Source organism: Acanthaster planci, linkage group LG08 (genome assembly GCF_054643075.1).
Source record: "Acanthaster planci isolate LZ-2023a linkage group LG08, COTS_SCS, whole genome shotgun sequence".
NCBI classification, from domain to species: domain Eukaryota; kingdom Metazoa; phylum Echinodermata; class Asteroidea; order Valvatida; family Acanthasteridae; genus Acanthaster; species Acanthaster planci.
Window position 1 is genome coordinate 20,059,814 of NC_141784.1, and position 14,803 is coordinate 20,074,616.

At 42.8% G+C, this 14,803-nt stretch overlaps 1 protein-coding gene across 2 annotated transcripts; it reads right to left on the reverse strand.

The window, feature by feature from the left end:
• Positions 1-132: 132 nt before the first annotated feature.
• Positions 133-11,565, reverse strand: LOC110974387 (C-type mannose receptor 2-like). 2 transcript variants are annotated; one of them, XM_022225991.2, is made up of 15 exons: positions 11,250-11,565; positions 10,315-10,609; positions 9,228-9,469; positions 8,602-8,658; positions 7,738-7,939; positions 7,151-7,371; positions 6,691-6,756; positions 5,876-6,065; positions 5,167-5,390; positions 4,517-4,552; positions 3,956-4,151; positions 3,228-3,454; positions 3,011-3,130; positions 2,215-2,292; positions 133-1,727 (listed from the first exon to the last, which is right to left on the reverse strand). In XM_022225991.2, the coding sequence occupies exons 1-15, from the start codon at positions 11,410-11,412 to the stop codon at positions 1,468-1,470; spliced, it is 2,577 nt and encodes an 858-aa protein (XP_022081683.2). In that variant the 5' UTR covers positions 11,413-11,565; the 3' UTR covers positions 133-1,467. The 2 variants fall into 2 exon arrangements, with proteins under 2 accessions (XP_022081683.2, XP_086996136.1); XM_087140010.1 differs by lacking the exons at positions 3,228-3,454; positions 3,956-4,151; positions 4,517-4,552.
• Positions 11,566-14,803: the final 3,238 nt, after the last annotated feature.

Here is a 14,803-nt window from a genome sequence, read left to right on the forward strand (position 1 = left end):
CTTACAACCTGTGTTTTTCTCTATACAGTCCTGTCTAGTGTTAGATTTCCGAAATAAGAAACAAAAATGTACGACCCCAACCAGTTCAGCATAACTTCCAACAGTGACTCTCTTTCAGATGAAGCTAATGTGTTCAATTCCTTGCGAAAGAGAAATACTTTAATTTGCAGACTTCCAAAAATTTTGCACATTTTTACATGGTGTCACTTATCCCGTCATAAAAATTAGTCGTCAATCTGACAGTGATAAATGATTGTCTCACCTGCGTTTTCCAAAGTCCAGGGCGAATTCACTTTCCTAACGTCCGTTAACAACCTCTAGGCCTACAATGGGGTGCGGTACTGTTATCTAAAAACTGGCGTTTCCCAAGGCACTATGGTTAAGGATTCAATCCTTCCTGGATCGTAAGAGATTTAACTAAAAGCCAGAACTCAACATTCTTTAGGCGACCCCGAACAAAGCACAGATTCAAACCATTTGAACAACCGTTAAAAAGAACAAGGCCCTTCGGGTCGCATGTTGTAAACAGCTTTGCGTGGATTTGGAAACAATGGTTGGAATCTTTCTGAACAATATAAAACGAGAAAAGCGGAATTTGACAAAACCTAATCTGACAAAATCGTATGCTTTCAAACTAGTATGCCTATATGTCTCTGTCTAGACAAGAAAATGTGTCCGAAGTGCGAACTATAATTGCAAAGAGGTTTCAGAGATTTAGTTGACAATAACGAGGACCTTTTTGTTTGCCCTGCCACTTGCAATAACCAATTCTGACTTCTGTAAGTTTCAAAATAAATTTTCCTGTAATCACACAGTCAATGCGTTTCTGAAAAAAATGCAAATAAGCTTACAAACAACTTAGTTTTAAGGGTAGCTGCAATCAATAAAAAAACCCCCTCCAAATTACACCTCTGTGTCTCAGTTAACCTTATTTTCAACTTTTCAAAGGGCATATGCTTAATGAGTTCTTCCATATTCATAAGCAAAACTGTGACGCCACCTTAGGAAGAAGCCTCAGTGTTACATCAGTTTGCACACAAAAAAGGTCCGCATTTTTGTAGATTTTTCCTGGGCTCAGTTTCTCTTCTTTGTTGATTCATTGTTGTTCATGTGCATTGCAATAGGAAACCAACAATCCCTTTCTCAGAAACATTTTCAGTGAGTAAATTCTGGGTTCACGATTTGAACAGAAACGCCTAGTTCCTATACACAAGCCATGTCTTCTCCTGATGACATCACAGCAACAGCGCCCTCAGTTGTCTGGGAAAGTATGGCTGACTTGAATCGTTTAAAAGTATGCATATCCAGTGCATTTAACAAAATAGGAAAGTGAAAGAGTTTTCATACATTGAAGAAGAATGAAGAAAAGTAGTGCCTACGAAAAATTTATTGAAGCTTCACTTCAGTAAAAATGATTGCTACATGTGTCCTTCAAGATTCCATGTTTACGGGAACATGAACGTTGGTCTATTGCACTTCGAAATAATACACACTTCCTGTTTTGAAGCGTAAGCTTTCAGCGTCCAAGACTTCGCTGCAGAGTTCGCACGCGTCCTCCTTCCCAGAGGCCGCAAAGGAGAAGCTTCGACAGTTACCCTGGACCAAACACTTCCGCGCACAGTGGATTCTGTCCTCGGCGGCGGAGGTGTAGAGGGTAGTCGCATTGCTGCATGTTGCGTCCGAGGACCTGAAGGCAAACCGTCCAAATCCAGTGACCGGACCAGAAACTGATGTTTAAAAACAAGATGGCAGATTTCATTAAGTAATTGATTGGTCTCTGAGGAGCGATTTCCAAGCAACAAACAACTATAAAGTGCATGTGCTGCGGTCACGTAGATAGCAACAAAAAAAGAACGCTCCACACCAACAAGGCTCTTTTCAACCCACGGGGGGGGGGGTTCTTCTGCCAAAAAGCGGATACACCTTCATCCATTACACGTATATTCATGTGTTATTTGTGGCCATAGCCAAACAATAACATTTTGAAGCTTGCTCGGACTCTGATTCAGGTCAGTAGTCTTTTATAGCCTCGCATTCATCGTTGAGGGCGCCAGCTGTGGGGCGGCTGCCCCAAAATGGTCAAAATCAGACAACTGAGCAAAGCAGAGAGGATCCAAATCGTCAATAGTAATCGTGGAGATTCAGAAACTTGAACAACTCCACAGTCTTTTCTTTCACTTGAAATTAAGCACAAAGAAATTTTTGAAGTCTCACCTGAGGACGGTTCTTGCGTAACGCCCTCAATAGTCGGTTGTGATCTCGCAGCTGTAGTTGGGGGAGTCGGCGTGGTACCTGCTCAGAAAGTAATGTTTAAAATTCGAATTGATCTGTACAAAGATATACATTTCACTATCCCATAAAGTGTAGCGACGCCGGAAGCGGTTCAAAAGGGCCCCCTCTATCGGTGTTAAACGGAGGGAGAGATCAGATTCTTGTCGATGTATTACAACATGTACTGTGGGGGTTTTACATTACAGTACCAGTTTTTATTTTACTAAATAAATCTGAATTTTTTCAACAGTGAGAATTTGGCACCACTGCATAAGAAAAATAAGGAGACTCCACTAAATTCTCCAACACCATATTAACACCCTCTCATCTCTGGCCACCCAAGGCCGTCTAGTGTTCCCGTAAGGTTAAGGCACTGTTAACAACAAGGGTCTTGGTTTCACATCTTAATTGCAACGCAAGCTATATAAAAAAGCGTGTACGTTTCGTGCGAGCAATTAGAAGTTATGGAAATACGATAACGGTGGGTCCTTGAGAAAGCGAGTTCTACTTTACGAAAGCTTGAAGAAATTGCCTCATGTGGAGCCAAAAAGAAGAACAAGTGACCGCCGTACATCAAGTGGGACGGAGGGGCCGGGTACACAAGGCAAAATAGGGCAATGGAAATTAGATCATTGTCTGTTCTTTCATCCATAAAAGAAGCCTCAGCACCCAAAGAGAGGTTAAAAAAAGACATTTGGGGAGCGTACAGGTGAATCTGCAGTTTCAAATCTGGACCTACCTATTCGTGATGGGGTGGTAGCGCCCTCTGTTGTTTGATACCGATTCGTACTTGCGTCAGTCTTCGGTTTGGGCGTGGTAACTGAATTAACCTCACTCGTGCCCACAGTATAGGCATTTCCTGTCAGGCAAAAGTGTTGTAGAATCATACTTTTCCCCAGAATGTCAGATTAAAAGGTCACTTTGTACCTACACATAGCTGATGAAATGGTTCTTACGATTCTTGCAGGAGACAAAGTACTGGGATTCGCAGACGACATCTTTGAACTTCCCGCTTCGGCTCTGTTGGAAGACGGCGCAGTTCTCACTCAGACCGCCGTCTGGTTGGTTGGTACCCGATGAGTCCCATCTTTCGTAGACTGGACCCGTTAGTTCGGGGTCCAGGTACGCCCACGTGCCTTCTGATACTTGATCGTTCTGACCGATCCAGTAGCCATCGTTCGATCTGTGAGATCGTTTGCCAAATCAACACATTTCCGATTAATAAAGGACGAAGAAGGCGTACGTTATTTGTTCCATTTCAAGCAATTATGCTCAAAATCGGGAATGTTTCACCACTGTTTGTCCAATTATGGTCTAAATTAATTACATGTAACTGATGCTAAGTTTCCGTTGGAATGATTTCTCATCGTTTGGTCGATATAGTCTCCATGGCCATTTATTTGCTAAATGTTCCAACACAAATTTGGTGTTACCCTGGGTTAAAGGGAAGTTTGTAACTGATTAACTTTAGTACCCTTTACTCAAAACAACTTATGGCAGTGACTATCCAGAACAAATAATACGCGACCACATATCCCCCCTTAATTTTTCTTACATCCGTATTAAAAGTTCAAAACGCGATGCCACGTGAAATACCAAACTGTCGAAACGCTCGAACGTTTGCAACCTCATCACGAATAATGCTAATCATGAGCGAAGAGATATCATATTGGGAAAACCCTACCCGAACAAGCGACTGTTAACCGTCACCAACGCCAGAAGATCAGCGTCATCCTCGATATCAGGGATATTCCATCCGGCTCCGTACTCCTGGCAAACTTTCTGCGCCTCTTCCCACGTCACCCTCTGGTTGGTCAGGGCGTAGCACACACCGGGTTTACCCTCGTCTCCAAAAGCGTTTTCGTTATACCTCTGGCAAGCTTTGGTGGTGAGGATCAATTAAAGGAAAACTAAGGCTGCATCCGAATCTCTTGTCTAGAGCTAGGTCTAGGTCTTCACTCCATTGGAAATGCGTGGAGACACGTAGACAATAGACCTAGCCGTAGCTCTGGAAGCCCGTTTCGGACACGGCCTTAGTCACTACTTCCTTTCTTCTCCTGTGGGGGAAAATGATATATTGTGCCCCAACTTCACTGTGAACTATTCTCATTATCACAGCATCGAGACACCAGCTTATGGTATCGACATTACGAATTCTGTAATCCGTGCAAGTGTCTTCGTAGCTCGGCTTTGGGGGAAACTTGTAGTTTCAATATGAAAATAGAGAGATCGAAAACACACTTACGATCGGTCCAAGGAGCGGCAGTAGTCGGTGTTTGCCCTGTAATATAAAAACATACCACAACCTTGCAAACAAGACCAACCTATTAAGTTAACAATCTCATTTTATAAGCAAATCACTTTGACTCACAAACTTGTTGAAAAATCAAGCAATGGAAAATATTTAAGTTCTTTACACATACCAACTTTAACCTAAATTCCTTCAAAGAGAAAGGTATGACGACCGAGTAAGCCCTGCAGGCCCTACCCACTGCGCACGTCAACACAACATGCGCTCAGCTTCTCCAGTGTTCCAGCCGCGCGCATCACGCATCTATGTCAGAATTTTGTGCATGCATGGCGGACAAAAATCACGGCTGTGATTGGCCAGAACAGAATGGGGCGTGACTTAATACATCGGAAACCCGGGTATTTTGTATTCAATTTAATGCCACTGATGATAACCTAAAAAGTTGCATCATGAATACACCGTATTCGTATTCCCCAACGTAGTGTATTTATTTGAAAACATTAAATTCAAAGAATCAAACAATATTCTACGGTTTCATTCCGACCCCCCAAATCACCTGGTACCATCCCATTAAGGGTTTCTACTGTACGTTCAGGAATACGACTGAAATTGGGGACGCCGCGCATACGGTCTATTGCTATTACCGACACGCTTCTTGCAGGTGACGTAATAGTAATCGGAACACTCTTTGTCCTCCCAGGTACCCGATTTGCCCATCATGATGCAGTCCTGCTCTCCATTGTCGTTGGGCTGTCCCGACGCCCAGTTCAGGTACACGCCTGCATCTGACGGCGTGTCGTTGGAGGCGTACTTCCAGACTCCCTCCACGTCCCGGTCGTTCTGCCCTACCCAGTAGTTGAAGTTCAAACTGTGTGGAATGTCAACCAACCAGATGATATTGCTGAGTGTACGTTCGTTTTTCTTATACTCTCTAGCGGTGACAGCAAAGTCCGTACGAGCTCTTATCCAACTCTGGCTCCAACCTGTTCAATCGGCTTCCGTTGGTGTGGTAAGAAATTATACTAGGCCTATATGGAGTGCGCATGATACAAAGAAATCGGCAGTAATAACAGGAAAAATATATGGCAGGCTGGGTGCCATGAGAGACCACTTTTCATTGCAGTCCAAATTTCATTTGAAAGCGGAAATTTGGGGGCCCTTATATCGAAGTCTTAATAGAAGGGGTGTGACTTTGTTATGTAGCGCATATTATTTAAATTCCATGTGCTGAATGCATTTTAGCGGAGTGTCACTCTTTGTACGGCAAGAAATAGTGGAAGTTTTAAATTTGTGCACAAGATCCGTCTAGGGAGTGTAAGCAGAGAGATCTGGTACTCCGTTGCTTTCCCTTACGGTCTGAAGTCTCTGAATCTGGCGGCTAGTATGTCGTTCTCGTTGGCGTTTTCAATGTCGATCAGTTCCCAGCCTTTGTCCTGGCAGTAGGCCACGGCCTCTTCCCACGTCTTTTGCTGGCCTGTCATGAGATAGCACGCTCCTGGGTTGCCCGCGCTGCCGAAGGCGTCGGGGTGCAACGTCTCACATTCTGTTCAAACCAAACGGAATCCAAGAGTTTACAACGACATCAAGTTCACTGTGGCCGATGTATCACCCATAGATGTAACCGAGAATTCTGCTTATAAGTCAAGACCAAGTCATTTTCCACAAGTGTCAAGCGAGTTCCAAGTCAACCTTGTTTCCAAGTCAAGTCGGTTCTCAGGTGAGAAATAGCGCAATCAAATTTATATTCGAGTCCGTGTGGGAACTTCAAGTCGAGAACTCTAGGCCTAGTGTCAGCTAAAGTCAGGATGTTAAGTCGTGTGTTGTTTTATTACTTTATTTGAAGGTGCTATAATGCATAACAGAATGTCAAACTAAGGAAAAATCTGGACCTTTAAGAGGTTTACATGACCTCCCCGCGGTCACACATGCGCTTCAACATAAAAGAACATATACACCTCAATCACCAAAATGCTCGTGGTCAGGCGCACCACAGTTACGAAGGCAGAATCAGTCAGTTGATATCATAAAACAAAGCACTTATCCATTATTATAATAGAACATAACAACATAACACTATCTAACAGTGAAGCAGGGTGAAGTTAAAAATCGCACTCGACACAACCCCGTTGAATCTTCATCGCATTCGACCCAACTTCACGAAGAATTACCTGCAACTTCAGGCGGCAGGGTGGCACCGTCGCAGTTACGCGTCGAGCTTTGGGTCGGTCCAAGTTCTAGGGCCAAAAAAAATGGATGCCAAGACCTCCTGAAATTCCATTACTCGGAAAGAACGTAAATATGACTTCAATGTTCACACTGGCAAAACGGGTTTGTCAAGATCGAAGAGATGACAGGAGTCGAGACTCTCAGCAAAGGAATCTCGTAGATAACAAATAACTGCCAACGGGGCCCTGTGAATTTTGGGCAGCAAGACTTTGACAAAAGTACTTCGTCACTGCTGCAACTCAGCCCATAACAAATTTCAATCAATAGTGTATCACTGAGGTTTCCAGTTGTGAAAGGAAACAAAATTAGGGCTTTTTCTTTGAAACGACTTTTAGAATCCTGATTCAACCATGGGTTAAAGAATAGATAAGTATATGCACTACCAAATAAAGGGGTGTCTACCTTTCTTCAGTTTGCACAACGAATAGTAAGTTTCGCTGCAGTCTTTGTCCTCGAACTCTCCTCTGGGTCTTTTGAACATGACCATACAGTTCTGCAGCCTGTCGCCATTGGGCTGGCCGTTTTCCCAGTTGAGGTACACCGGGCACTGCCCGCTGGAGATGTACCGCCAATCGTCCTCCTGCTCCCGGTCGTTCTGTCCGATCCAGTAGCCATTGTTTTTGCTGGAGTTATTTCAACATGCACAGAATTAGCTTTAAAACTGAATTATGTTGTTAACTGCATAAAATGCTTATCGCCAAGTTCAATCCGAAATGCTTTTATCATTTTTTATACAAAGTAGAATCTATCACGATTTCGATTGGGCTGCCACCCAGTTGTTGACAAAAAAGATATTTCAGAGTTGGAGACAGGAAATATAGCAACAGTTTTAATCAACAGTTTCTGTGTACGTAAAACAACCTTTATGTGGCACGAAGACAGTGGTACAGTTTAGAGATTTTTCAATGCTTTGGTATATAGTGTTCAGCAAAATTTTGGTAAAACCTATCTATTTTTTAAACATTTATCTAAAAAATGGCAAAACCTACGGGAAATTGTCTCTGTTCCAGGCTTCCAGAAAGAGATTCTCTTCGGCATCCTCGATGTCCACCACTGACCAAGAACCACCGGGGAGATTACTGCAGAAGCTTAAGGCTCCCTCAAAGTTGAACTTCTGATAACTCTCGTGGGCGTAGCATACCCCGGGAACCGAGGGGTTGCTGAAGGCAACAGGCCAAATATCCAGGCAATCTTGCGGACAAACGGATTAGCTGATCAGCTGGTTTCATCATGTTATCTGTCCTCATAGAAAGCCACTTACTTGATTTGTTGCACGGCTAAATATGTTGCCAACATTGTGACGAGTGGCATAATCCACAGCCACAATATAAAGACTTCATGGCTTCTTACCATGCACTACTAAAGTCCTGACCACTAACTCGAAACTCCGCTGCGGACTTTTACATCCAACCAAACACTAATAGCAAAACTTCTACGGTTAATGGGCTTGCGGTAGCTCAGTGCGTAACGAAACATAAAGGAAAATGCCATAAAAATAAAAAATCTAAACAAACAAAAGTAAACAAATCAAAAACAATTAACCAACGCTTAAAAAGACACGTTGCCAGTTCTGAAGACAACATTGAACGGCATTTCAGCAGGCTGGAGATGGAGGGTTAGAAACTCCCGATCCGATCCTTGATTTATTGACGGCAATAATATCGAACTCAAGGTTCCAAACATTCGAGGCCGTTTTGTCGACTAATGTCGTCCTAGTTAGAAAATGCCAAGCCGCTCTTATACACATCTGTTAAAAGCTGATGCGCGCAGAAGCTCGAGGGTGATTTATCACACTGTAAATCTTCCAGGATTCAAAGGCGTTAGCTACATTAACCGACCACGATTATGCTTACCGTCGGGTGCTTCAGTAGACGTCTCCTCAACGAAGTCGGGACAGGAAGGTACGGTGTCTGCAAATTAATTTTGTGACCCAGCACATCAAAATCAGGAACAAGTCTCAAATAGACTTTTTGAGATATGTATATGGTCCAAACGAGAATTCCATAAGCTTGCGGAGATCTGTGCTCTTCTCTGTATACAGTTCAGTAAATATTCTGATCAGAACAAGAGCAAAGCAACCGTTTTTAAGATTCAACCTTTGCCTTGCTTACTAGGCCCATATGTAGCTTTAAAATAATTTATAGTCCACAGTTTTATAATTCAATCAAACAGTCAAAAATTTTAGCTATGAGCCAAATGAAAAGCTTTCAAAATCTTAGTGCATCACCAATTCACACAAAAAGACACTGTATTATGAGTGAAAAAAATGCGAACTGATTCGACCAAAGTTCGTAAAGATTCGTGTAAGTCAGGCTGCATTCAAAAGACATGGCTAGTGGCTACGACTGCCATTTGCACACGTTCCTATGGGCAAGGGCTAAAGAAGCTGGCCGACAACTTCCATTGGCGCACGTTTTAAGCGCCAGCCGTATAGCCAATGCTTTCAGACGCAACGCTGTACAATCTGTGTCGTGCTTACCGGAGGTGATTTTGACTTTGCACAAATAGTAGTAAGTGGGGTCATCGCAGCTGCGGTCCTGGAAGTTTCCGCCGTCAGAGTAGAAGTAGGCCATGCAGTTCTGTCTCAGGCCGCCGTTGGGTTGATTGCTTTTCCAGTTTAGATACACGCTCCGGTTGCAACGGTTGGAGCTCTCGTTTAAATACCTCCACGTGTTCTCGGTCTTCAAGTCGTTTTGACCAATCCAGAATGTGTCGGCCGAACTGTAGATAGGTTTTACACAATTGGCATTGTATCACTCTTAAAACAACCTAGTCAAAACCTAGTCCTAGTTGGTCAAAATTGACTACTGATTCAGTCAAACACCCACGCTAATGTTGGCAAATCATGCTTTCTGACAAGATTCCTATCCGATGCCTTTGAAATATCAGTGAAAAAATCTAGTCAGATTGACTAATTTCCAGTTGCACCCAGCTGACCCTGAAGAGCTAGTCAGATTTTACTGTATTCTAGTCAAATTTTACTGGTCCGTTTAGAGTGTACGTAACTTTCAGCAGTTCGAAATACCATAATCAAGAAATGGTTATTTCTGACAACATTATCAGAAAACAGTGATTAGACATTCGATTAATAATTGAATTTGGAAGAAAACCCACTCCATATAGGCCTCCTTTTACTGAAATAAAGTGCATTATGACCGGTTTATTTCAACACACCAATTCTCACGTGGACTTATTCCACTCGACGTAAGGAAGTCAAACATTGTTAGTTGCAAATTGAATGACGTTATTGGGTCTAATACACGCAGATAGTTATTTTGCTTAATAGTATATCAGTTTATGGCAGTCAGGTTAAACAGTTAGGGAGCACATTACAAACTTGTTAAGAAGAGTGGCTGTGTATCAGTGTCATCACCTAAGTTTGTAATATTCTTTGGAATTTTATAAAATTAATGCCATCATTTCTGTAAAATATAATATGCAGAAATTACAGCTCAGCACTCTGAGGTAATGAAAATCACATAATTATAATTGGGTAGGTATATCAAAAGCAAACATATTACGTATTCAGATTTTCTTTTGGGGAGGGGCGTGCTGAAAGAACTTACGAGGAGAGCTGGCCGTTTGCCATCAAAGTATCCAGGGAGTCTTGGATGAGTTTATTCTCCACCTCGTCCTCGATGTCGGCCACATCCCAGCCCAGGCTGTCGTTCAGCCCTTGACAGTAGGCCCTGGCATCGAGGAACACGCCTTTCTCCTCGGCCGCCAGGTAGCACACACCCGGCTTGGTCGCTTGGTACCCGAAGGCCTGGTTGTGGATCTCCGAGCACGACACGGCCTGGACCGACAGGTCGGTGGTGGTGGCAACTGGATCTAGGTCGGAGGCTCCGGGGATCACCGGGTCTGTCAAAATGATTTTCAAAGTACGCAATAGCAATTCAGTAATTTCCTTTAAAAAAACAATAGAGGACGGGATATGAATTTAGCAATCGCGGGTGTTTTTGAGTGTGTAAACGCCTTCAATCGTGGACCTATAACAATAGGGGACAATAGGGTCCACGGTTGCAGAAGAGCCCACGGTTGGAAAACGTGTACAAAACATATGGGAGGTCTTCCGAAAAAGGTAAAGTATGAACAAAAGAGGAACAATAGGGAGTCCACGATTAAAGGCGTTCACACACTTGGGTGTGTGCACAAGGGCTTGCAATCTTGGAGAGAAAAACAAATGGGCATCTTTCCAGTTTGTTCACAATAGAAGAGATTTCCGCATGCGTGCATTAAGGTATACATACAGCGACACCTAAACTAGCAAAAGCCTGTCTACGCAAATAACCCATTTTGAAACCAACAGTTAGCTAGTGGTGGGAAGCAAGCGGACAAATTATACAATAAGCTACTGAGTAACAGGCAAACAATATTAAATAACTGACCAGCGAAGGACCATTGGTTGACATGAATTGATGCATTAATAAGTTAACAATAAAATTGTGTGGGTCTAAAACAGAAAGGAAGAAACAACGCAGTATCTATTGAGATAATTTACCTTGGTCATTTTGAGCTTTTCCTCCAACAGCTAACATCAAGAAAACAATGAGCGACATCCATTCACGGCGTACACTCCTACCTGCCCGTACCGGGGCCATTGGGCCTACTGGACTGCAACGGCAGTTGCATTGGCTTCTAACAGTCGCAAACTTACAAATCATTCGTATCTCTTGGCTGAAACTGTCAGTAAACGCTAGCCAATTTTATTTTTTTCACTGAACTCGCGCTCAACGCAACACCCCAGCAAAACAACACCAATAATTTTTTTCCTGTGCGTTCTATATCCTTAGTTACCCGTCTGGTCTCCAACAATCAGAAGTACTGATCTCACGTCAAGTGGAAAACTAAGGAGGCATATAATGGACACATGTAACAAGAATATAGGACTAGGTTGAAACTGACGAGTAAGAAGGTGGAGTTTAATCCATAGCATGAAGGGCACATGTACATAAAACAGAAATTGATAAAATCAATGTAACTGTATACAACTGGTTTCCATTTCATTAGCACAAGGGAAAATACACAAAAATGCAGAAATCATCGCGTTAACGCCATTTATTTGTTAAACAGTTTCATTTAAACCTAGGAAAATACAAATAAAAAACAAAATCTTTCAAAAGCATTTCCCAATGTTTCAATTTATCTTCAACATTGTCTTAATAATTGTGTATAAGCACAATGTCATGCGTCCTTTAGATACCTCCGTACAAGGTTCCCAGAGTTCCACTCAAAACGCGCTTGTTCGTCTTCTATCCTAGCGCTGAGTGCTAGTGACGCTTGTGTGACCTCGTACGTGTCCTTATTGATCCAGTCATTGTAGTCATAAAGCACACAAACAAAATTAGCGCTGGACTATTTGTGATGCATCCAACAAGCGTCAGCCGATCTGGTTGACGGAAATGGTATTTCTTAATTACCAGGCAAATTTACCACAGGCCTCTCGTCGATTGCTTGGAACGGTCAACCACGTAGTTGTAGCATCTCATGTTTCACCGTACAGCTAATGAGGTATCGATTCTCGTTATCCTTGCAACACGCTAATTAAAAAATATCGGATTGAGTGTACATTAAGACACCTTTTATGGATGTAGGTCCCAATATAGTGCAGTCTGATGACGCCAGGTTTACAAAGGTCAAGGTTGAAAACCTTGTGTCCAGTGACCGTCTTAGCCTCAACCCCTGGCAGCATATAGGGCCTACCCCAATATCCATATGCCGTTGACCCCTTTCGAATACGCCATCGGGTCTTTTGATGCCAACGAAAATGTCTGATTTAGAAACAGAGATAGCGTACCCTCGCACTGCAATGCCCCCCCCAAAGAAACAAACAGAAAAAAGCCGGAATTTTCTTGGTATCCAGAACTGGATACCGATTTGATATAAGAGTCCTTTTAGTTGCTCCGTAATGCAAACTCGCCTGGATGTCACGTTCTAAAGATAGCAGTGATTATTACAGTATTGAACTCTTCTGAGGTCAGCATGCAATCAGCACAGTTGCCAAAAGGTTCTTGACCCTTTGTATGGATCTCTATCAAATTAAAGGCTTATTTATAAACACCTAGTCAGTTTCCTGACATGATTTGTTTCATGATTTATGTTCCAAAAAGCCGTATCCCTGTTCACCACTTCCCAGGTTGCATCGCGTGTAATTGGTAAGTGATCCCTGGCCACATAGTGTTTCAGGTTTAATGGCTTCTGGCTAGCGCCCTCCGAACAGAGGTGTTGACAAGTGGGAAGCGCCATAGGGCTGGGTAGCTCAGTTGGTAGACCACTGGTACGGTATTCCAGAGGCTGCAGGTTCAAATCCCGCTAGCGCTCCAGTCAATTTCTTTGTTCATCTTTATAATCAAATTAGGAGCTTCGGGGTGTCTGGCTTTCGCCATCGACTTCAAAGTCTTCTTCACAAAACAAACAGCTAAAAGGGGACATTTCACACTGTTCCTTCCAGTTTAGTTTCCCATCATTATTTTCATAAGAAAAAGTATGCATATGTCTTTATAACTTCGTCTTTACCATCATCCCACCGAGCAGTGTTACGTTGCAACTCCAATAAACAGTAAAATTATGCAAGCCCATTTCACGAAAAAAAATATTTCCATGGTAATTATGTACACTCACGTTATGTAACGAAAGGGCAACACCTCCTCAAGGATGTTACAATTATCGTGGTCACGACTGCTGTCGGATTGTCAAGTCGACTGTGTTACTGATGTACATCAAGTGCTCATAGGAAATGACAGAATCTAATAGCAACTGTGAACCAGACGGGTATCAGGATATAAATCGTGTATAGGCCTAACGCTCGCTTATTTTACTGGCGAAGCGGAGCCCATCCAGAAGTCACCTGTTGCAGAGAAGCAAAACCTAAAATTACTGCTTACAGACTTATCTGGCTTTCATTGTCGTTTATTTTCAATTCAAGGAAAGAACTACATGCATACAATTTCAAGGGGGGTCCAGAACAGGACTTTCGTGGGGACATTTTTTCAGGGGCGGGGCCAAAAAATATGTGATCCATTATGTAAACATTTGTGACTTTTCTCGATGGTGAGGCTTATTTTGTGGGCTTGAGACCTTACTATTGAAAGCAATTGTATTTCGTCAGAGAAAAAATTCCCCTCGGAGGATGGCCCCCTTCGTATTCATCGACTACGATTTCCCATCCGAAATTCACGTTTCTTCGAGGAAACCACGAGCGACTAACGCAAACTGCGATGCGTGTTAATCGAATCCGACTCCACTGATGTTTGCAACACGGAAACTTTTTTCAAGGAGAGTTGAAAACATTAAAGACAGATGGGACCAGAAAAGGTAAAACCGTGTCTTTTCGAAGAGGTTTCCGTCCCTGTTGACGCTTGCATTACCAGCTTTCTATCGATAATTTCTTAAGTTACTCGTTGGTCATTAATAAATATCAGGCTTCCTACGAATGGCATTGTTATGGTCGAGATTTTTCTCTATTCCCAACATTGGTTTCTCGAAACTATTTGCCTCATACGCAAGCCTTTCTACTATGCCAATCATTGAAATTTACATGACCATCCAGCACGGTTGCAATTATGAACCACAATAAGAAACAGGCTCTCAGTCCTTGGCCCTTTCAACCCCACTTTTCCACCGAGTATTTTTCAACAGCTGTGCCGCTAGTTACGTATCCACGTGATCAGCCAACGAGGGATTTAATTGTCGTACATTGTCGTTAATACGCAGACCACTAATGCAAAAAATCAATACAACTCAGGGCCAAACGGACGACAAACTACGCAGACAGAACGACCCCCAATTGCACTGGCGCGCTCACCAATTTACGACGGTCTCGGCTTTTTCAAATTGGGTGAAAGCAAGTCCTCCATTTTCTGGCAGCGTGCCAAGCCTGAAAGATCACCGAAATCCTCCAATCTTTTTCAATTTTTCAATTCAATTAAAGTTAGGATGCGAGTTGTTCAGTAGAGAGCCACAAACTTACGACACCCAAATGCAGGCTTGATTTTAAAATCTCGAAAGAAGACAATTCTGTCGGCATCCCAAAAGAACAGAGGCGAAAAACTCATA

Bases quoted from the DNA above. Each gene is read 5' to 3' on its own strand.
- LOC110974387 (XM_022225991.2), bottom strand. From the start codon at position 11,412: ATGATTTGTAAGTTTGCGACTGTTAGAAGCCAATGCAACTGCCGTTGC. The intron at 4,553-5,166 runs GTAATAGCAATA...TTTATATTACAG, and splicing joins CACCTGCAAGAAGCGTGTCG to GGCAAACACCGACTACTGCC. The intron at 3,455-3,955 runs GTAGGGTTTTCC...ACGATCTCACAG, and splicing joins GTTAACAGTCGCTTGTTCGG to ATCGAACGATGGCTACTGGA.